At 44.5% G+C, this 23,520-nt stretch overlaps 1 protein-coding gene across 1 annotated transcript in view; it reads left to right on the top strand.

The window, feature by feature from the left end:
• Window positions 1-23,520, top strand: part of LOC115206320 (nectin-3-like protein) — an 82,242-nt gene that overhangs the window by 51,158 nt on the left and 7,564 nt on the right. Inside the window, exons 3-6 of the mRNA XM_029773120.1 lie at window positions 13,736-13,920; window positions 14,263-14,377; window positions 15,807-15,924; window positions 16,137-16,288. Of these exons, the coding sequence (XP_029628980.1) occupies window positions 13,736-13,920; window positions 14,263-14,377; window positions 15,807-15,924; window positions 16,137-16,288 (570 nt within the window). The remainder of the gene's footprint in view (window positions 1-13,735; window positions 13,921-14,262; window positions 14,378-15,806; window positions 15,925-16,136; window positions 16,289-23,520) is intronic.

Below are 23,520 nucleotides of genomic sequence, written 5' to 3'. Positions count from 1 at the left end.
GGTCAAATTGTATTGTTTTATTGTTAGAAGTTGTTGCATTAGATAGTCAAAATATCCATTCTCTAGGATTTACTTGATCATCCAATGAGCCCCATAAATGCAGTGATTATTTTAAAGTGTACTGATTGATTGATCTGTCAAAACTGTGGCGATAATGCATGGTTTGACCACTGGCCATAAGGTTCAACTGTAGTCCTGGTTGGCTCGCTTTGTCAGTTGCGCTCATAGGGCTGGGCGATATGGCCAAACTATTATATCACGTATTTAGAAGGGGAAAAAAGTGATGGTAGGCCGGGTATTTTGGTATTTTTATGTTTTTTCAATAATATAAGTTATACATCTGCTTTGAGTAGTGCGTGACCGTAGGGTAGCAACTAGGGCTGTGGCGGTCATGAAATTCTGTCAGCCTGTGATTGTCAAGCAAATAACTGTTGGTCTCATGGTAATTGGCCCGTTAATAACATAAACACATTTAGGATCTCCTGTCTTCCACTCATAGCCTACAAGCCACCGATGTAGACCTTTGGAACATTTACATTTTAAAAAGGATAATAAATCCATGTAATATAGACTACACCATCACAATAAATACATTATTTATTTTAGACAAGTCTAAAGAAACATGATATGAAGAAAATGTAGTCTATTTCAGAAGAACAGAATAGCATATACCTGATCTGGCTATGCCATATGGCTGTGGGCTACACTAGTTCATTTAGCAGACAAGATTTGCTTAGAATTCCATAGCATTATTTTAAATGATTTTATAGTATGAAGAATACAATTGAACATAGCTTAATAAAATAGAAAGGATATTTTCTCCAAATTATTTGAAGGAGTGCTCACATGCAGCTATTCTGTGTTGAGCGGTTAACAAAGAAACAGGTACTCCTATATGCTTAATTTAGAATTATTTATGTAACTTTAGTTGTGATACAAATGTTGGGATATATATTTAGATTTTTAATACATTCTAAGTAGGGTTGCACATTTTGGGGAATATTCAGAGGTGGAAACTTTCCGTGGGAATTAATGGGAATTAGCGGGAATATATGGGAATTAACGGAAATATATGCAAATTAATTATTTATACCATTTAAATGTAGACGTTTTTTGCATTGGATATATTTACCATACAGTATCATATGGAGACAGAAACATTTTACCGTATCATAGGTAGACATTGCAAATGATTAAAAAACGATTTAGTTACCAACTGAACTTTAATTAAATGGGTTGATTCTTCACATGGGATGATTTCACTGAACAACAAAAGGGAATATTGAATGATCCCCAATGATCCATCGCATCTCCCAAAAACGTTTTCAACATACATATGTAAAATGATAGTCTAGAAACTAAAGCTTGGGTTGTCTTCCTCTCAGACTTCCATGTCTTCTTCCTGGACCTCCTCAATGTCCACCTCTTGAACATCAGACTCTGAGGCCTCATGGCTCGTTGTCAGGCTCAAAAAAACTCAAATTTGCCCGGATGGCCACACATTTTTCAACCCTTGTATTGGTCAGCCTGTTGCGTGCTTTGGTGTGTGTATTCCCAAACAACGACCAGTTGCGCTCTGAGGCGGCTGATGTTGGTGGGATTTGGAGGATGATGGAGGCAACAGGGGAAAGAGCCTCAGGTCCACAAAGTCCCTTCCACCTGGTGGCTGATGAGATATGTTGGCACAACTGCCATATTGCATCTCCATCCCAAAGCCCTTGCTTGGAAGTGTACTTCGCCAGAACTGCCAAGAATCTTGCCCTCCTCCAGGCCAAGGTGGCGAGACACGGTAGTGATGACACCATAGGCCTTGTTGATCTCTGCATCAGACAGGATGCTCTTGCCAGCATACTTGGGGTCCAACATGTATGCTGTGGTGTGTATGGGCTTCAGGCAGAAGTCTTCATGCTTTTTGATGTATTTCAGAACGGCAGTTTCCTCTGCTTGGAGCAACAGTGAAGTGGGCAGGGCAGTATGGATTTCTTCTCTTACATCTGCAAGCAGAGTCTGAACATCAGACAGGATGGCATTGTCTCCCTCAATCCGTGCAATGACTACTGCTATAGGTTTCAGGATTTTCAGGCTGCTTACCACTCTCTACCAAAATACATCATCCAGGAGGATCCTCTTGATGGGGCTGTCCATATCGGCAGACTGTGATATGGCCATTTCTTGGAGAGACTCCTTCCCCTCCAGGAGACTGTCAAACATGATGACAACACCAACCCAATGGGTGTTGCTGGGCAGTTTCAATGTGGTGCTCTTATTCTTCTCATTTTGCTTGGTGAGGTAGATTGCTGCTATAACTTGATGACCCTTCACATAACAATTTCCTTGGCTCTTGTAGAGTGCATCTATTGTTTTCAGTGCCATGATGTCCTTGAGCAGATTTAATGCATGAGCAGCACAGCCAATGGGTATGATTTGATATGATATGATTTGGCACAGTATTTGTAAATGTACACAGCTTTTCCTTCTACATTAGCTACAGTGAAATGTCTCCACACATCAGATAGTGCCCGTGGCATTTTCCTGTAAAGATGAGAAAAAAATTAGTAAAAAACAAATACAATTCCTATGTACAGTTAAATAGTTAAGCAGTTAGATTAAACAACTCCTTTGTAATGTTTTAAAATGAAACATGTATGGAAACAGGTGAATTAACACTCCTCAGTTAGCAGGCTCAAGCAAGCTAAAACCCACATGGTAGCAAAAACTAACTAGCAGAAATTGTTAACAAGTTAAATGATTTAAACACACTTTGCTGTAGGCTACTATTTACTAGTTCACAAAAAAATGTATGTCATATAAAAATATTCACCCCACCCAGTATTGTAATCAAAACTTACCAGAAAGCATGTAGTCCTTGGCTCTGACAGTGTAGTAGTGTGGGCTCAATAGCATCTCATTCGTGTACAAGATCTTGAGAATCAGCTGTACATGTGATGGTAGAGTACACTGCACATGTGATGGAAGAATGCACTGTGCATGCAGAGGGTTGCAATTCCATTGAATTGGGGAGTTTAACCAATATATGCCACAAGACCTAGAATTGCCTTATGTGTATCCCACAAAAAAAGGTTCACTGTTATAAGCTAGCTGTTTTGATGAATTTAAGCAAAATTCCCCAAATTCCCAGGCTTATCTTCCCGTGGAAAATTTCTTGAAATTTCCCGGAAAGTTTCCGACCCTTTGCAACCCTAATTCTAAGGCTGCATGATGCGACTCTAATGATGTTTTTTTTTTAAGTTACATTAAAGGCATGAGCTCTGCTTTGTTTTTTGAGCAGGCTGTACACACTTCAATGTCTCACATTCACAGTTTGACAAGCACTTGATAATGCCTCGAATTTCCAGGCTGCATCCCCTTTGTGTGGCCGTAATGCCCCCTAACAAAATCTATGCCTTTTGAGGCCAGTGGCCATTATGCCCTTGGGCTGAATATAATAATTATAATCCCCCCCTGCGTGCCGAAGCACCTCTCACTCACACGATCGGGTCTTTCTTACAAGTTACAAGTGAAGAACGACACATCGGGGAAAACAACTGCGCGCGTCTTAATCCAATTCCGAAATGCATATTGAAGATATTGGAAGAACTGCTAGCTAGCCAACCGTTACCGACTAGCAGCGCTGTAGATACTAATACATTACAACGGAACGATTTGACTGGTGCAGTGTTAGCTAGCTAGCTACATAGCTGTCTTTGTCATAGCTTGATAATTGTGTAGTTTAGTAATTATCGAGGTTAGCTAGGTTAGCTAGCCAGCTATTTCCGTCCCCCGCGACGCCATTGTTCCATACCTAGCCAACTATTACCGACGAGCAGCATTGTAGAAACGAAATACATTACAAAGGAACGTCTTGATTAGTGTTATGTTATGTTAGCTAGCTACAAAGTTGCTTTTGTATAATAGCCAACCTCTACCGACTAGCAGCACTGTAGAAACTATTACATTACAACGGAACGACTTGATTAGTGTTGTGTTAGTTAGCTAGCATTTTCGTCATTTTAGTCAATAAGATTTTCGCAACGTAAGCTTAATTTTCTGAACATTTGAGACGTGTAGTCCACTTGTCATTCCAATCTCCTTTGCATTAGCGTAGCCTCTTCTGTAGCTTGTCAACTATGTGTCTGTCTATCCCTGTTCTCTCCCCTCTGCACAGGCCATACAAACGCTTCACACCGCTTGGCCGCTGCCACTCTAACCTGGTGGTCCCAGCGCGCACGACCCACGTGGAGTTCCAGGTCTGCGGCCAACAAGGCTGAGTTCATCTCAGCCTATGCTACCCTCCAGTCCCTAGACTTCCTGGCGCTGACGGAAACATGGATTACCACAGATAACACTGCTACTCCTACTGCTCTCTCCTCGTCTGCCTACGTGTTCTCGCATACCCCTAGAGCATCGAGTTTGCGGGGTGGTGGCACTGGAATCCTCATCTCTCCCAAGTGGACATTCTCTCTTTCTCCCCTGACCCATCTGTCTATCTCCTCATTTGAATTCCATGCTGTCACAGTTACCAGTCCTTTCAAGCTTAACATCCTTATCATTTATCGCCCTCCAGGTTCCCTTGGAGAGTTCATCAATGAGCTTGATGCCTTGATAAGTTCCTTCCCTGAGGATGGCTCACCTCTCACAGTTCTGGGTGACTTTAACCTCCCCACGTCTACCTTTGACTCATTCCTCTCTGCCTCCTTCTTTCCACTCCTCTCCTCTTTTGACCTCACCCTCTCACCTTCCCCCCCTACTCACAAGGCAGGCAATACGCTTGACCTCATCTTTACTAGATGCTGTTCTTCCACTAATCTCATTGCAACTCCCCTCCAAGTCTCCGACCACTACCTTGTATCCTTTTCCCTCTCGCTCTCATCCAACACTTCTCACTCTGCCCCTACTCGGATGGTATTGCGCCGTCCCAACCTTCGCTCTCTCTCTCCCGCTACTCTCTCCTCTTCCATCCTATCATCTCTTCCCTCTGCTCAAACCTTCTCCAACCTATCTCCTGATTCTGCCTCCTCTCCTGATTCAACCCTCCTCTCCTCCCTTTCTGCATCCTTTGATTTTCTCTGTCCCCTATCCTCCAGGCCGGCTCGGTCCTCCACTCCTGCGCCGTGGCTCGACAACTCACTGCGAGCTCACAGAACAGGGCTCCAGGCAGCCGAGCGGAAATGGAGGAAAACTCGCCTCCCTGCAGACCTTTCACGCCCTCCTCTCTACATTTTCCTCTTCTGTCTCTGCTGCTAAAGCCACTTTCTACCACTCTAAATTCCAAGTATCTGCCTCTAACCCTAGGAAGCTCTTTGCTACCTTCTCCTCCCTCCTGAATCCTCCTCCCCCTCCCCCCCCTCCTCTCTCTCTGCGGATGACTTCGTCAACCATTTTGAAAAGAAGGCTGATGACATCCGATCCTCGTTTACTAAGCCAAACGACACCGCTGGTCCTGCTCACACTGCCCTACCCTGTGCTTTGACCTCTTTCTCCCCTCTCTCTCCAGATGAAATCTCGCGTCTCGTGACGGCCGGCCGCCCAACAACCTGCCCACTCGACCCTATCCCCTCCTCTCTTCTCCAGACCATTTCCGGAGACCTTCTCCCCTAACTCACCTCGCTCATCAACTCATCCTTGACCGCTGGCTACGTCCCTTCCGTCTTCAAGAGAGCGAGAGTTGCACCCCTTCTGAAAAAACCTACACTCGATCCCTCCGATATCAACAACTACAGACCAGTATCCCTTCTTTCTTTTCTCTCCAAAACTCTTGAACGCGCCGTCCTTGGCCAGCTCTCCTGCTATCTCTCTCAGAATGACCTTCTTGATCCTAATCAGTCAGGTTTCAAGACTGGTCATTCAACTGAGACTGCTCTTCTCTGTGTCACGGAGGCTCTCCGCACTGCTAAAGCTAACTCTCTCTCCTCTGCTCTCATCCTTCTAGACCTATCTGCTGCCTTTGATACTGTGAACCATCAGATCCTCCTCTCCACTCTCTCCGAGCTGGGCATCTCCGGCGCGGCCCACGCTTGGATTGCGTCCTACCTGACAGGTCGCTCCTACCAGGTGGCGTGGCGAGAATCTGTCTCCGCAACACGTGCTCTCACCACTGGTGTCCCCCAGGGCTCTGTTCTAGGCCCTCTCCTATTCTCACTATACACCAAGTCACTTGGCTCGGTCATATCCTCACATGGTCTCTCCTATCATTGCTACGCAGACGACACACAATTAATCTTCTCCTTTCCCCCTTCTGATAACCAGGTGGCGAATCGCATCTCTGCATGTCTGGCAGACATATCAGTGTGGATGACGGCTCACCACCTCAAGCTGAACCTCGGCAAGACGGAGCTGCTCTTCCTCCCGGGGAAGGACTGCCCGTTCCATGATCTCACCATCACGGTTGACAACTCCCTTGTGTCCTCCTCCCAGAGTGCTAAGAACCTTGGCGTGACCCTGGACAACACCCTGTCGTTCTCCACTAACATCAAGGCGGTGACCCGATCCTGTAGGTTCATGCTCTACAACATTCGCAGAGTACGACCCTGCCTCACACAGGAAGCGGCGCAGGTCCTAGTCCAGGCACTTGTCATCTCCCGTCTGGATTACTGCAACTCGCTGTTGGCTGGGCTCCCTGCCTGTGCCATTAAACCCCTACAACTCATCCAGAACGCCGCAGCCCGTCTGGTGTTCAACCTTCCCAAGTTCTCTCACATCACCCCGCTCCTCCGCTCTCTCCACTGGCTTCCAGTTGAAGCTCGCATCCGCTACAAGTCCATGGTGCTTGCCTACGGAGCTGTGAGGGGAACACAGTTCCCGCTCAGCCCAGTCAAAACTGTTCGCTGCTCTGGCACCCCAATGGTGGAACAAGCTCCCTCACGACGCCAGGACAGCGGAGTCAATCACCACCTTCCGGAGACACCTGAAACCCCACCTCTTTAAGGAATACCTGGGATAGGATAAAGTAATCCTTCTAACCCCCCCCCCCCCAAAAGATTTAGATGCACTATTGTAAAGTGGTTGTTCCACTGGATATCATAAGGTGAATGCACCAATTTGTAAGTCGCTCTGGATAAGAGCGTCTGCTAAATGACTTAAATGTAACTGTCCACATTTACTTTTCGTCAGTCAACAAGATGAGTAGGCCTAACGAACATCAAAAGCACTAGCCTATGTCAATCTACTATCCCCCATAGTATACAAGTTGACCTATTCTGTGCGAGATATAAATATTCCAAACATAGTCTGAGACAGTTGTGGGATGCGATATATCACAAATTAATACAACCACTAGCATAAAAAACCCTGTTTTAAGCAGTGAGCCTGATGCAACAGATGAGAACGCTTAGCTTAAAGTGTTGATAAACTATTAGGATATTTATTCACATTATAAGCGCAGCAATGTGCTCATGACTGTAGGCTATAAGCGTGAATGTTCCATTAAAAGGAAAACACAATTTTCACAAAGTGAACACAAATGCGATTATGCATGTAATGCTTTTATTATAAAGGTGTATTTTTATGATGAAAATGATCTTTCCCAAACTTGGAACTCACGCGCTGCGTGTGTGCCAGTTGGGCTCTACACCCAATGTAAAGCGGATTAATGTGCTTAATTTTAAGAAGTTATTTGGCCGCTTTAATTGTGATACAAACCTTATCAAAACATATAGGCCTATGGGCTAAGCTACATGAGCTGTGCGACTATGATTTGGAAAAAGTTGCATAAAAAAATCTTGCGCTGTTTGCCTTAAGCTGGTCATCATTCACAATTGATAATATATCATTCGCAAGTGATAGGCTAATATTGCCACCCATCACACTATGTTTTATTTAATCGTGTCTTTACATATACTAAATAATATATGTGTGAAATTTGTTTTGATTTAGAATGAACCATTATCATGCACCTGTCTCGAAACAGGGGCAGGGGAAAAAATACATGTCATCTATGCACTTAAATAGCGAATGGAAGACGCTTTTCTCGTGGTTCATTTTCATGCCAGCCAGGTAGGCTATACTCCTGTTGAAAAGATGAACAATGTACTTAATATTAGGAAGGTTGAGAAATAAATATAGTAGACCTAGCCTATAGAAATCTGATGGGATCCTCTTTTTAATAGAGTCCTTCACTCTGTTTTCTCACGCAATTGCATAGCCTATAGAAATGTTGTGCAACAGGAGCCCATGGGCCCTCATGAAGTGTTTGATTAGATTTCGATTACATTTGCATTGATGTCAGAGTAATTAGAGGGACAATTGAGTGCGGAGTACCAGGCAGTTAGCAAGTTTGGTAGGATACTAATGAACATCAGCAGCATCAGAGCTTGGAGAAGCCTAATTACCATGACTAAATGATCACATGGAATTTGACTGCCATCATGACTCGTGACCACCGGTGTGGCGGTAGTACGGTCACCGTAACAGCCCTAGTGGCAACACATACATTGTAAGTGATTGCAATGGGTCTTTTTCCATTCTGATTGTTTTATACTGTTCAATTCAACCCCAAATTGTATTTTTGCATTTTCATACATTTTCTGCATTTCCTGCACTCATTTGAGATCATTTCCATACTACGACGTAGGGCTGCACGATATTTGCAAACACTCTAGGCCTTATTTTTAACCAAATGTTGCAATTGCTATTTGACTTGTGATTTAGAGCAAAACCCTTGGGTGAACTGTTGTAATCATGGAAATACAACGATTATTCTAATTATATAGTTCGAATATAATAGTGGGCACTTTGAATACAGTGTTGTTTGACATGACAATGTATAAAAATGCCAGGGAGGAGTTATTGTGACAGGGTAGGAACCAAAGTGTTTATAAGCGTTTCCTAGGGGACCCTATAATCTTTGGCTACATTGCATGTTTTCTCTTAGCTATTTCATGCAGCCCAAAGCAGGTGGTAAACTCCATCGAATGCAAAAATAATTGGTAACAGCTATTTGATGTAGCTAACATATTCATACTTTGCGTATTCCTCTTTGATTTAGATAATGTTACACAAACAACATGCTGATTTAGGTCTACACCATCACTAGTATTATCAGGCTGTATGTATGTATAGCTTATTACATTTCTTCTGACTCAGTACATTTATTAGCTAGCTAGCTAACTAGCGATTAGCATTAGAGGCTAACAAGATTTAGGCTCAACTTGCTAAAAAAAGACAAACTCGCTATTTGTAGATGTAAGAAACACAATCTAATAGTGTAATTATAGAACGCTAGTGGATTTATATAAAGAAGCATAGTGAAAACAGCATTGTTTTCATCAACATTGTTGCATATGCTGTATTGACTATGCAGACTGAACGCAAGTGTCTGTCTCGCATTTGAGGAACAATAAATGTACTCCTTGAGGGGTGGGGCGAAGCTTGGTCTGTGTGGAAAGCGGCATGGAGAGAGAGAGCGGAGAGAGATGATTCAAGTAGCGAAGTAAACTATGAAAATGGATGTTACACACGGCGTATCACATTTAACAAACCAAACATTCAAATACCTTTTACAGAAGGTAAAGTAAAAATCCAAACCAGTCCTTGCATCAATACTGGTATATGTTAAAATATGGTATACCGCCCAGCGCAGAGCCTATAGGAGCCGGGCAATGGGACGGGGCCGACAATGCTCCCACTGCCTACTCTGCCTGTCTGACGGAAAGTCATTATCTGCACTCAACGAGATTAATTTGACTCACCTCCCTCCCTGACAGCCTCTCGAAATTAGCATGTCCCCCTAATTTTGTTTCACTGGAGGGAAGGGGATAGGGGTGTGGGCTATGGGGTGCCAGGATGCCCCCCTAACAGAACAGAGCTTCTGTGCACGCTCAGTCGGGGGGGGGTATATTTTTAGAAGAGGGAGTCTCTGGGGTGTGGTTACACTGTGAGGAGGGGTATTGCAGATGTCTGAGGGTGATGGCCTTGTCTGGAGGATCTGTGTGTGTGTGCAACGCTGTCACTGTAACAGGAAGTCCAGCAGCTGTTAGTGCCCTGCCCTCTGCAGAGAGAGGGGAAGGAGAAATGGACATGGCAAAGAGAGAGCAGGGTGGGGGAGGTTCAGTAGCCTGACAACTCACTCTAAATTATTCTGCTGCTCTGTCGTTCGCTGCATACTTTAGTCTGAGACTGCCGTCATTGAAGTTGTTTGTGGTGATGAGTGGCACGAGGGGCTTTGTACAAAACAAAGTCGCCTCTAACCAATCTGAGTATCAAAGCCAATGTCAATTTTTAAAACCACCGCTTTACCCACGTGTGTTTTGGCTCTGGCCCAACCCATTGGTTTCTGGACCAATCAAACTCCCCCAAATGTGTTCACATTCAGTGAAGGGTTGGGGAGGTCTCAGATCCAGACTCATTGCAGAGAAGAAACTAACGTCAGAGGGTGTGGCATAGCGTTTGGCTGAAGAAAGGTGTCTGGGTAGCCAGGCAATAGATTCAGATGAGTAATGATGGAAAAGAAAGGCAGCCTGGCTGCTCCCTGAATCATAGATTTAACCACTAGAGCCAATTTGTGAAGTAGAGTAGCGCTTTCCAGCCTCTCTCCCTCACCTTCCTTCTCCTGAACCTGTGGAATTGCACTATTGCAGTTCCACAAATACACAAATACACAACATGCGTAGCATCAATTTAGCAAAACATTTAATTGCACATTATCCAAACAGATTGTTGCATGGAAGCCTTTTGTCCTAGCGTATTTACTTCACACAAAGTCGCCATAAATTCAAAGTGCACACATAATTGACACTGCCGGACTGCACACGGAACAAAAATACAGGAAACGCCTACAGTATAGACTATCCAAGAACATGTCTCTTTGAGCAGTCATTGTGACTCTTCAGACAGTCACAAATTTGATAGGCCTATACACAATTCACTACATGGGTATCTCTGTCACAGACATGAAGTCTGTTAACAATTCAGAGAGGCATGAGGAAAATTCAGTCTTCTCCTGTCCTAGAGCCTAGGCTATTGAGGAACATGATAACGCTCAGAATTTATGAACGGCCTGTTTTGCAATTCACAACGTCATTGGCGATTTAAAGATAGTTGCTCTATCATAACTAAATATCATCCGTTTAATTTGCTCTTCTTTGGAGAGAACTTTGTCATAGTGACCATATCTTGGTTTGAAACACTTTAAATGGGCACTTCCGATTTTTGCGGTATTTCCCGGGACTCTCGGGATAAATATGAATTTTTTCCCGGTATTGGAACTTAGTAGGAAATATACTGCTCAAAAAAATAAAGGGAACACTTAAACAACACAATGTAACTCCAAGTCAATCACACTTCTGTGAAATCAAACTGTCCACTTAGGAAGCAACACTGATTGACAATAAATTTCACATGCTGTTGTGCAAATGGAATAGACAACAGGTGGAAATTATAGGCAATTAGCAAGACATCCCCCAATAAAGGAGTGGTTCTGCAGGTGGTAAGCACAGACCACTTCTCAGTTCCTATGCTTCCTGGCTGATGTTTTGGTCACTTTTGAATGCTGGCGGTGCTTTCACTCTCGTGGAAGCATGAGACAGAGTCTACAACACACACAAGTGGCTCAGGTAGTGCAGCTCATCCAGGATGGCACATCAATGCGAGCTGTGGCAAGAAGGTTTGCTGTGTCTGTCAGCGTAGTGTCCAGTGCATGGAGGCTCTACCAGGAGACAGGCCAGTACATCAGGAGACGTGGAGGAGGCCGTAGGAGGGCAACAACCCAGCAGCAGGACCGCTACCTCCGCCTTTGTGCAAGGAGGAGCAGGAGGAGCACTGCCAGAGCCATGCAAAATGACCTCCAGCAGGCCACAAATGTGCATGTGTCTGCTCAAACGGTCAGAAACAGACTCCATGAGGGTGGTATGAGGGCCCGACGTCCACAGGTGGGGGTTGTGCTTACAGCCCAACACCGTGCAGGACGTTTGGCATTTGACAGAGAACACCAAGATTGGCAAATTCGCCACTGGCGCCCTGTGCTCTTCACAGATGAAAGCAGGTTCACACTGAGCACATGTGACAGACGTGACAGTCTGGAGACGCCGTGGAGAACATTCTGCTGCCTGCAACATCCTCCAGCATGACCGGTTTGGCGGTGGGTCAGGCATGGTGTGGGGTGGCATTTCTTTGGAGGGCCGCACAGCCCTCCATGTGCTCGCCAGAGGTAGCCTGACTGCCATTAGGTACCGAGATGAGATCCTCAGACCCTTGTGAGACCATATGCTGGTGCGGTTGGCCCTGGGTTCCTCCTAATGCAAGACAATGCTAGACCTCATGTGGCTGGAGTGTGTCAGCAGTTCCTGCAAGAGGAAGGCATTGATGCTATGGACTGGCCCGCCCGTTCCCCAGACCTGAATCCAATTGAGCACATCTGGGACATCATGTCTCGCTCCATCCACCAACGCCACGTTGCACCACAGACTGTCCAGGAGTTGTCGGATGCTTTAGTCCAGGTCTGGGAGGAGATCCCTCAGGAGACCATCCGCCACCTCATCAGGAGCATGCCCAGGCGTTGTAGGGAGGTCATACAGGCACGTGGAGGCCACACACACTACTGAGCCTCATTTTGACTTGTTTTAAGGACCTTACATCAAAGTTGGATCAGCCTGTAGTGTGGTTTTCCACTTTAAATTTGAGTGTGACTCCAAATCCAGACCTCCATGGGTTGATAAATTGGATTTCCATTGATTATTTTGGGGTGATTTTGTTGTCAGCACATTCAACTATGTAAAGAAAAAAGTATTTAATAAGATTATTTCATTCATTCAGATCTAGGATATGTTATTTTAGTGTTCCCTTTATTTTTTTTGAGCAGTGTATTAACTCCTAGTGAAAACCCTACTGGCTGTCAGCGTTGACAGTAAGTGATTATGAGAGGTGTCTAATATTTAGTATGTCTGTCGGTGCACTAGAAAAGTTCAAGTAGTGCTTTGTGGAACAGGTCGAGTGCTATGTCACAGAGGTCACTTTCCTTTCACGTGGATCTAAAGCACTGAATAGCAGCATGCATTAACAGCAACCCACCTCCCCTGCTCAGGACAGGACACCACACAATGAAACAGAGACACACAACCGCACTGAGAATTATGTCTGACATTGGTCTGTGTTAAACTGCTTTCCAGGTCATTATGAACCATATTAGCAAGCCATGAGTAGTAGGAGCAGTTTGAAAGTACAGCATTTACAACACAAAATCCATTGTTTTGGTTTAGGAGGAAGGGAATGGAGTTCAAACAGCTTGATGGAGATGCTCCAAAAGTCACTCTAATAGAGATGTCTTGGTCGATGCTGCATAATAATATTGCTTTCACAAACATCTCTCGCAAACATCTCCAGCACAATAACAATAAAAATAGTTGAGTTCCCTCCAAAGTGCTGCTATAGTATCAGATTGCTTGGCTCATCAATTTTTAATAGATATCTGTGAAATGCAGGAAATCAATCTGAGTCTGGCAGCAGCGTGTGTCTATCGTGGCCACTTCCTCCTGTCTGTCCACATCTCCGTCCCTGTTTTATGTTGCACATTATTTATTAATCTTTATATACAAAATATCAATACTAATTATTCTCCATTCTGTTTTGTTATCTCTCTGCATGCCCTTTTCTCTCTCTCGCTTGTTTTCTTTCTCTCCTTCTGTCTCTCCTCTCCCTCTCTCGCTCAATTTTTTGTTGTTGTCTGTATGTATATTGTCAATGCTGCGAAAGGAATTGCAACATTGGGAACATTCTAGTGTTCTCATCTCTCTCTTTCCCTTAGTGGAGCCCAAGGTCTACGTCTCTGCCGGCTCAATGGCCCTGGTGGATGGTGGTAATGAGTCGGTGGCGGCCACCTGCATAGCGGAGCGCAGCCGGCCTGCAGCCGAGGTGTCCTGGGAGACTGAGCTGTTTGGCCGCTCTGAAGTCCAGATACAGGACGAGCCCAACGGCACCTATACCACCCAGGTACAAACAGAACAGAGCTCCTGCTTTGACAACACACCACAGTACTGTCATTTTGTGTTCCAAATGTCAGCCTATTTCCTATATAGTGCACTACTTTTGACAAAGACCAGTTTTGGTCAGTTTTGCCCTTGGGCTCTAGGCAAAAGCCAAATATATAGGGAATAGGGTTCCATTTAGGACACAGCCATGGTCTCACACACAATCACCCTCCTCATGGGATGGATATGTATATAGAGAGAGCGAGAGAGAGATCATGAAGCAGGCATGCAGAGCTCACACTAACACTCTTTAAACATGCTTAAATATTTACACGTCTAACAAAATGTCGCTTCCACCACCCAGGTGCGCTATGTGTTGGAGCCACGGAGACACTCCCAGGGCCACACCCTCACCTGCGTGGTGCGCCACCCGGCCCTGCAGACTGAGATCAGGATACCCTACGTGCTCAATGTGCAGTGTGAGTGTTGGGGGGGACCTGGTAGTACAGGACAGCAGAGCAGTAGGGTCATTGGAATAGAACAACTAGATCAGCTTTTTCATGGTTTGTATATAGAGATGGGTGCCACCATTACAAGGAGAGGGGTAGCTAGCTATCTTTGTGTTCTGTTTGAGAGGGGTTGCTGTGCTGATAGGTGGGCTTTATGGCTGATGATTTGTCTGTCAGCGACAGCTGCTGCTCATGTTGTTTCAGCATGTTCTCTCTGACTACATAAACATTTAGACAACTGCCACATGTATCGTTGAAGGGATGCTGTCTGTATCTGATCTATAACCTATCATATTGATAGCCTGATTTACAGTACAGTTTGCACAGAGAACGGACCGACTCCCTGTCTTCCCTCTTTTGCTCATATAAGGGCCATTAAGGAGTCATCTTCATTTTATAATCATTGATGCATGCTTCCTTGGCAAGCTGAACTGGTGAATAGTGGGTAGTATCTATTTTGGACTATGTGAGTGCAGGCTAATGAAGGCATTGTATGAAATATTGATCAAGCCTCAGCAGCAGCAGGTGGAAGAGAGGTGGGGGCAGAAGGGTGGAGATGCAGAAAGCCAAGGTTAGGAAGAGAAAGGCTTTGTAGCTCAATAAATCGTGTCAAATGCAGAGGCAGGGGATTTTAAGTGCCAAAGAAGCACAATTTCACCACGAACAGAGTGCAAAGGTCAACATGACACACTGATAACGTCTTGTTCCCTGCCCGGCTGTGTACTGTAATACGTTTTGCCTGCTCACTCTCCAGAGAAATCAAAAGGGGGAAATTGGATACCAGAGTCATTGTTTAGTTATTACAGTACAGTCAGTGGTATCAGTAATACCTCTGGTAGTGTCTGGTTGTGAGCTGCTGGAGAGAGTGGATTATTACCCCTATATCTCCACGCTCTGACCTGTCTGAGGTAGGCTGTGTCTGTCTCTCTCTCTGTCTCTCTCTGTCTGTCTGTCTCTGTGTGTCTCTCTCTCTCATGCGTTGTTTGTTTTCTAGGTTTCACACAGCCAACAAAACCTCTGTGCAGTAGAATTCTTCAATTCTGCTTTTTCATTTTGATTATCACTTGTTTTGTTCGTATATTGCTTGCTTTTTTCTCCTGGGGGGAAAGCTCATTTGTCATCACTGTACTGCTAGAGGTCACATTGGCCATTGTGTAGAATGTACAATGCACTCTAGGGTATTTTATTTTTTAAATGAATCTCCTGTTTGTATAGAAGAATATTGTGTTATTAAAGGATCCTGATCATAGTCTATCTTGTACAATAGGCCTATATGGTATGTACCCTAGTCTACTTTATTACAAAGTAGCTACAGTAAGTAACAAATAATAAAAAATGATAGGATTGTAGAATAAAGAATCATAGCATTATTTTCATAGATATTGTGCTTCTTTTCCAGTTGCTCCTGAGGTGACGGTGGTGGGATATGATCAAAACTGGTTTGTTGGTCAGGAGAATGTGAAGCTGGACTGTGGAGCCAAAGCAAATCCACCTGCCCACCACTTCTCCTGGACCAGGTCAGGCTCCTCTAGCTAGCAGCTTACCCACCCACTACACCCCACAACATGCTATACACAAACCGCATCACAAATAGCACCCCATTGGTCAAAAGTAGTGCTCTATAATGGGAATAGGGTGCCATTTTGGACAAACGACTACTGTGATCATTGCTGGCTACTAATATCCAGATAATGTTTGTATCCCTGTATATGATCTAATTTCTCAACAGGTTGGATGGGCCGATGCCTGACGGTGTGGATATAGTGAACAACACTTTTAGTTTCACTCGTCCTCTGGAGAGAAATGACTCTGGACTGTACAGGTGTGAGGTGTACAACGACATCGGTCCACGCAGTCATGACATTCACGTCTGGATACAAGGTGAGAGACTATGGCCTTCTTTAAACCCTTCAAACGGAGTTCTCCCACCATGACACCAAAGGAGAAAACAGCAGCATAAACACACACTATCAGCACCAAAGGTTCAAACTGTTGTGTTATGACAACATTAGATATCTGTGATAAGAGAGTGAGTGTGTCACGCTGTTTGTTTTTGGGAACACAGTATGCACTAATATGCAACAATATGCCTGCTTGTCAATGGGACCATGGGGTGCAGACATTTAGCCCTTTTTTGTTTATCTTGTTTGTTGTCCAAGGTTATTTGTCAGGGTTGGACACAATGAATTACACACAGATACAGTAACAGACGCTAGTATATTCCCTCCTCATGAAATAGTGCTCCATGCTCTGCTGTAAGAGCTGCATGGAGTTTCCGTTCACTCATCAAGAGATTACTAATTATATTTACTTTAATTTAATACACAATAATTCATGTCTGACTCGCTAAACAGACAGAGGATTTCCCCCCCCAAAGCTCTCGAAACAGTTTTTCTAAATTTGGCCTCACTTGGCCACAGTACTGGGCTGTTCTGATGCAAGTGAACACTGCTTGGAGAACACACAGCCAGCAGCTTTCCCATCCCCCCTCCTCTCCCTCCTCTCGTCTCCCTCTCCTCCTCTCTTTACTTTTGGCTCCTCTATTATTCTTTAGGTATAGAGCATGAGAACTGTGCTCCCCATTTGCCTCTTTCTTCTAATCTATATCCAAACATAATGACTGCTACTCTTAGACACATTTTTCCAAGGTACACGATCTCTCCGGTTTCTCACTGTGAGGACAGCGGGAGACCAGGTTGGAGGAGCCTCAAACTAAAGCAGGCAGTCAAATCAAATTGTAATTGTCACATACAGATGTTAATGTGAGTGTAGCAAAATGCTTGTGCTTCTAGTGCCGTGCAGTAATATCTAACAATTCCACAACAACTACCTAATACACACAAATATAAAGGGGTGGAATAAGAATATGTACATATAAATATATGGATGACCGAGCGGCATAGGCAAGATGCAATAAGATACAGTATATACATATGAGTAATGTAAGAGATGTAAACATTAATAAAGTGGCATTATTTGAAGTGACTAGTGATCCATTATTAAAGTGGCCAATGATTTGAGTCTGTATGTAGGCAGCAGCCTCTCTGTGTTAGTGATGGCTGTAACAGTCTGATGGCCTTGAGATAGAAGCTGTTTTCAGTCTCTCGGTCCCAGCTTTGATGCACCTATATTGACCTCGCCTTCTGGATGGTAGCAGGGTGAACAGGCAGTGGCTCGGGTGGTTGTTGTTCTTGATGATCTTTTTGGCCTTCCTGTGACACCGGGTGCTGTAGGTGTCCTGGAGGGCAGGTAGTTTGCCCCCGGTGATGGCGTTGTGCAGACCGCACCACCCTCTGGAGAGCCTTGCGGTTGAGGGTGGTGCAGTTGCCGTACCAGGCGGTGATACAGCCCGACAGTACAGTTGTGGCCAAAAGTTTTGAGAATGACAGAAATATTAATATCCACAAAGTTTGCTGCTTCAGTGTCTTTAGATATTTTTATCAGATTCTACTATGGAATACTGAAGTATAATTACAAGCATGTCATAAGTGTCAAAGGCTTTTATTGATAATTATATGAAGTTGATGCAAAGAGTCAATATTTGCAGTGTTGACCCTTCTTTTTCAAGACCTCTGCAATCCGCCCTGGCATGCTGTCAATTAACTTCTGGGCCACATCCTGACTGATGGCAGCCCATTCTTGCATAATCAATGTTTGGAGTTTGTCAGAATTGGTTGGTTTTTGTTTGTCCACCCGCCTCTTGAGGATTGACCACAAGTTCTCAAGCTTTTTTCCGGATGCCCAAACAATCGGAAAGGGGATTCATCAGAGAAAATGACTTTACCCCAGTCCTCAGCAGTCCAATCCCTGTACCTTTTGCAGAATATCAGTCTGTCCCTGATGTTTTTCCTGTAGAAAAGTGGCTTCTTTGCTGCCCTTCTTGATTCCAGGCCATCCTCCAAAAGTCTTTGTCTCACTGTGCGTGCAGATGCACTCACACCTGCCTGCTCTGTACTGGTGATGCCCCGATCCCACAGCTGAATCAACTTTAGGAGACGGTCCTGGCGCTTGCTGGACTTTCTTGGGCGCCCTGAAGCCTTCTTCACAACAATTGAACCGATCTCCTTGAAGTTCTTGATGATCCAATAGCTGGTTGATTTAGGTGCAATCTTACTGGCAGCAATACCCTTGCCTGTGAAGCCCTTTTTATGCAAAGCAATGATGACGGCATGTGTTTCCTTGCAGGTAACCATGGTTGACAGAGGAAGAACAATGATTCCAAGCACCACCCTCCTTTTGAAGCTTCCAGTCTGTTATTCAAACTCAATCAGCATGGCAGAGTGATCTCCAGCCTTGTCCTCGTCAACACTCACACCTGTGTTAACCGTCCCACCTACTCAACAGCCAGTTGAATCCCGTGGCGCGTTATTCAAATACCTTAGAAAAGCTATTACTTCAATTTCTCAAACATATGACTATTTTACAGCATTTTAAAGACAAGACTCTCGTTAATCTAACCACACTGTCCGATTTCAAAAAGGCTTTACAACTAAAGCAAAACATTAGATTATGTCAGCAGAGTACCCAGCCAGAAATAATCAGACACCCATTTTTCAAGCTAGCATATAATGTCACATAAACCCAAACCACAGCTAAATGCAGCACTAACCTTTGATGATCTTCATCAGATGACAATCTTAGGACATTATGTTATACAATACATGCATGTCTGTTCAATCTAGTTCATATTTATATCAAAAACCAGCTTTTTACATTAGCAGGTGACTAGCATGTGACTAGCATTCCCACCGAACACTTCCGGTGAATTTACTAAATTACTCACGATAAACATTCACAAAAAACATAACAATTATTTTAAGAATTATAGATACAGAACTCCTCTATGCACTCGATATGTCCGATTTTAAAATAGCTTTTCGGTGAAAGCACATTTTGCAATATTCTAAGTATATAGCCCGGCATCACAGGGCTAGCTATTTAGACACCCAGCAAGTTTAGCATTCACCAAAGTCAGATTTACTATAAGAAAAATGTTATTACCTTTGCTGTCTTCGTCAGAATGCACTCCCAGGACTTCTACTTCAATAACAAATGTTGGTTTGGTCCCAAATAATCCATTGTTATATCCAAATAGCGGCGTTTTGTTCGTGCGTTCAAGACACTATCCGAAAGGGTAAATAAGGGTTACGAGCACGGCGCATTTCGTGACAAAAAAATTCTAAATATTCCATTACCGTACTTCGAAGCATGTCAACCGCTGTTTAAAATCAAAAAAAACGATAATATTCCGACCGGTAAAGCCTGTTTACATTCAACGAGAGAGAAAGTAAAAGCATGGGATCCCCTCGTGCACGAGCCTTAGTCTAATGGCCCTCTGATCGGCCACTATCCAAACGCGCTAATGTGTTTCAGCCTGGGGCTGCCTCGATATCATTCAGCTTTTTCCCGGGTTCTGAGAGCCTATGGGAGCCGTAGGAAGTGTCACGTTACAGCAAAGATCCTCAGTCTTCAATAAAAAGAGCCAAGATGAACAAGAACTTGTCAGACAGGTCACTTCCTGTATGGAATCTTCTCAGGTTTTTGCCTGCCATATGAGTTCTGTTATACTCAGACACCATTCAAACAGTTTTAGAAACTTTAGGGTGTTTTCTATCCAAAGCCAATAATTATATGCATATTCTAGTTACTGGGCAGGAGTAGTAACCAGATTAAATCGGGTACGTTTTTTATCCGGCCGTGTAAATACTGCCCCCTAGCCCTAACAGGTTAACGAGAGAATCACTGACATGATGTCAGGTGGTCCTTTTGTGTCAGGGCTGAAATGCAGTGGAAATGTTTTTGGGGGATTCAGTTCATTTGCATGGCAAAGAGGGACTTTGCAATTAATTGCAATTCATCTGATCACTCTTCATAACATTGTGGAGTATATGCAAATTGCCATCATACAAACTGAGGCAGCAGACTTTGTGAAAATTAATATTTGTCTCATTCTCAACTTTTGGCCACTACTGTATGCTCTCAATTGTGCATCTGTAAAAGTTTGAGAGTTTTAGGTGACAAGCCAAATTTCTTCAGCCTCCCGAGGTTGAAGAGGCGCTGTTCCGCCTTCACCAAACTGTCTGTGTGGGTGGACCATTTCAGTTTGTCCGTGATGTGTACGCCGAGGAACTTAAAACTTTCCACCTTCTCCACTACTGTCCCGTTGATGTAGATAGGGGGTTGCTTTCTCTGCTGTTTCCTGAAGTCCACGATCAACTCCTTTTTGTTTTGTTGACGTTGAGTGAGAGGTTGTTTTCTGACACCACACTCCGAGTGGCTGTCTCCCTGTAGGCTGTCTCATCGCTGTTGGTAATCAAGCCCACTACTGTGGTGTCGTCTGCAAACTTGATGATTGAGTTGGAGGCGTGCATGGCCACGCAGTCATAGGTGAACAGAGAGTACAGGAGGGGGCTGAGCACGCACCCTTGTGGGGCCCCAGTGTTGAGGATCAGCGAAGTGGAGATGTTGTTTCCTATCTTCACCACCTGGGGGCGGCCCGTTAGAAAGTCCAGGACCCAATTGCACAGGGCGGGGTTGAGACCCAGGGCCTCGAGCTTAGAGGGTACTATGGGGTTGAATGCTGAGCTGTAGTCAATGAACAGCATTCTTACATAGGTATTCCTCTTGTCCTGATGGGATAGGGCAGTGTGCAGTGTGATGGCGATTGAATTGTCTGTGGACCCGTTGGGGCGTTATGCAAACTGAAATGGGTCTAGGGTGGCAGGTAAGGTAGAGGAGATATGATCCTTGACTAGTCTCTTAAAGAACTTCATGATGACAGAAGTGAGTGCTACAGGGCGATAGTCATTTAGTTCAGTTATCTTTGCCGCCTTGGGTACAGGAACAATGGTGGCCATCTTGAAGCAGACTGGGGAAAGGAGCGATTGAATATGTCCTTAAACACACCTGCCAGCTGGTCTGTGCATGCTCTGAGGGCGCGGCTAGGGATGCTGTCTGGGCCAGCAGCCTTACGAGGGTCTACACGTTTAAATGTCTCACGTCGGCCACGGTCCTTGGGCCGTGTCGGTGGCACTGTATTATCCTCAAAGCGGGCAAAAAATGTGTTTAGTTTGTCTGGAAGCAAGACGTTGGTGCCCGTGACGTGGCTGGTTTTCTTTTTGTAGTTCGTAATTGCCTGTAGACCCTGCCACATATGTCTCTTGTCTGAGCCGTTGAATTGTGACTCCACTTTGTCCCTTTACCGACCTTTCACTTGTTTGATTGCCTTGCGGAGGGAATAACTACACTGTTTATATTCGGCCATATTCCCAGTCCTCTTTCCATGGTTAAATGCGGTGGTTTGCGCTTTCAGTTTTGCGTGAATGCCGCTATCTATCCACGGTTTCTGGTTAGGGTAGGTTTTAATAGTCACAGTGGGTACAACATCTCCAATGCACTTCCTCATAAACTTACTCGCTGAGTCAGTGTATAAATCGTTGTTATTCTCTGAGGCTGCCCGGAATATTTCCCAGTCTGCATGATCAAAACAATCCTTAAGTGTGGATTCCGATTGGTCAAACCAGCTTTGAATAGTTCTAGTCACGGGTATATCCTGTTTGAATTGCTGCCTATAAGACGGTAGGAGCAAAATGGAGTTGTGGTCAGATTTGCCGAAGGGAGTGCGGGGGAGGGCCTTGTATGCATCGTGGAAGTTAGAGTAGCCAGTGTATTGGTCCAGTGTATTGCCTGCGCGAGTGCTACAATCAATATGCTGATAGAATTTAGGTAGCCTTGTTCTCAAATTTGCTTTGTTAAAATCCCCAGCTACAATAAATGCAGCCTCAGGATATATGGTTTCCAGTTTACATAGAGTCCAGTGAAGTTCCTTGAGGGCCGTCGTGGTATCTGCTTGAGGGGGGATATACTCGACTGTGACAATAACCAACAAGAATTCTCTTGCGAGATAATATGGGCGGCATTTGATTGTAAGGAATTCTAGGTCAGGTGAACAAAAGGACTTGAGTTCCTGTATGTTGTTATGATTACACCACATTCCATCTGTGAGTAGGTCTAGTTCAGACTAGAGTCCTGCTCACTCGAAAACTAAGAGTGCTCCCCAAATTATACCATATTCGCTATTTAGTGCACTACTTTTGACCAGAGCCCTATGGACCTTGGTCAAAAGTAGTGCACTATAAAGGTAATAGGGTGCCATTTGGGACGTGGTCTAAAGCTTGCTTGACACCCTGTCCAGGAAGGACTTGCACTGAACAATTATCTAGCCTCTCCAAGCCAACAACATGGAGGAGTCCGGCATATGCCACTTCTCTCACTCTAAGCCCCAATGGACATGGATGCATCTAGGCCTAAGCCACAGTAGCAGGCAGAGCATGTTGTATCATTCCCCGCCCTTCTCCTTCGTGGCTGTCTCAGATACACTGTGATGTTTTCACAGTGCCCTACATGGCGCTGCAAGTGTTTCTCCCCACCAGCAGCATCTCATTGACTGTGTCCCAAATGGCACCCTATTCCCTATACAGTGCACTACCTTTGACCATGGAAGGTGTACAGTGCATTCGGAAAGTATTCAGACCATTTGACTTTTTCCACATTTTGTTATGTTACAGCCTTATTCTAAAATTGATTAAATTGTTTTTTTCCTCATCAATATACACACAATAACCCATAATGACAAAGGAAAAACTATTTTTTAAACATTTTTACAAATGTATTAAAATAAACTTAAATAACAAATTTACATAAGTAGACCCTTTACTCAGTACTTTGTTGAAGCATCTTTGGCAGAGATTACAGCCTCGATTCTTCGTGGGTATGACACTACAAGCTTGGCACAACTGTATTTGGGGAGTTTCTCCCCTTCTTCTCTGCAGATCCACTCAATCTCTCTGAGGTTGGATGGGGAGCGTCGATACACAGCTATTTTCAGGTATCTCCAGAGATGTTCGATTGGGTTCAAGTCCAGGCTCTGGCTGGGCCACTCAAGGACATTCAGAGACTTGTCCCGAAGCCACTCCTGCGTTGTCTTGGCTGTGTGCTTAGGGTCGTTGTCCTGTTGGAAAGTGAACCTTCGGTCCAGTCTGCGGTCCTGAGCGCTCTGGAACAGGTTTTCATCAATGATTTCTCTGTACATTGCTCCGTTCATCTTTCCCTAG

Source organism: Salmo trutta, chromosome 13 (assembly GCF_901001165.1).
Source record: "Salmo trutta chromosome 13, fSalTru1.1, whole genome shotgun sequence".
Taxonomy (NCBI): Eukaryota; Metazoa; Chordata; class Actinopteri; order Salmoniformes; family Salmonidae; genus Salmo; species Salmo trutta.
This window is presented reverse-complemented; position numbering and strand designations above follow the sequence as displayed.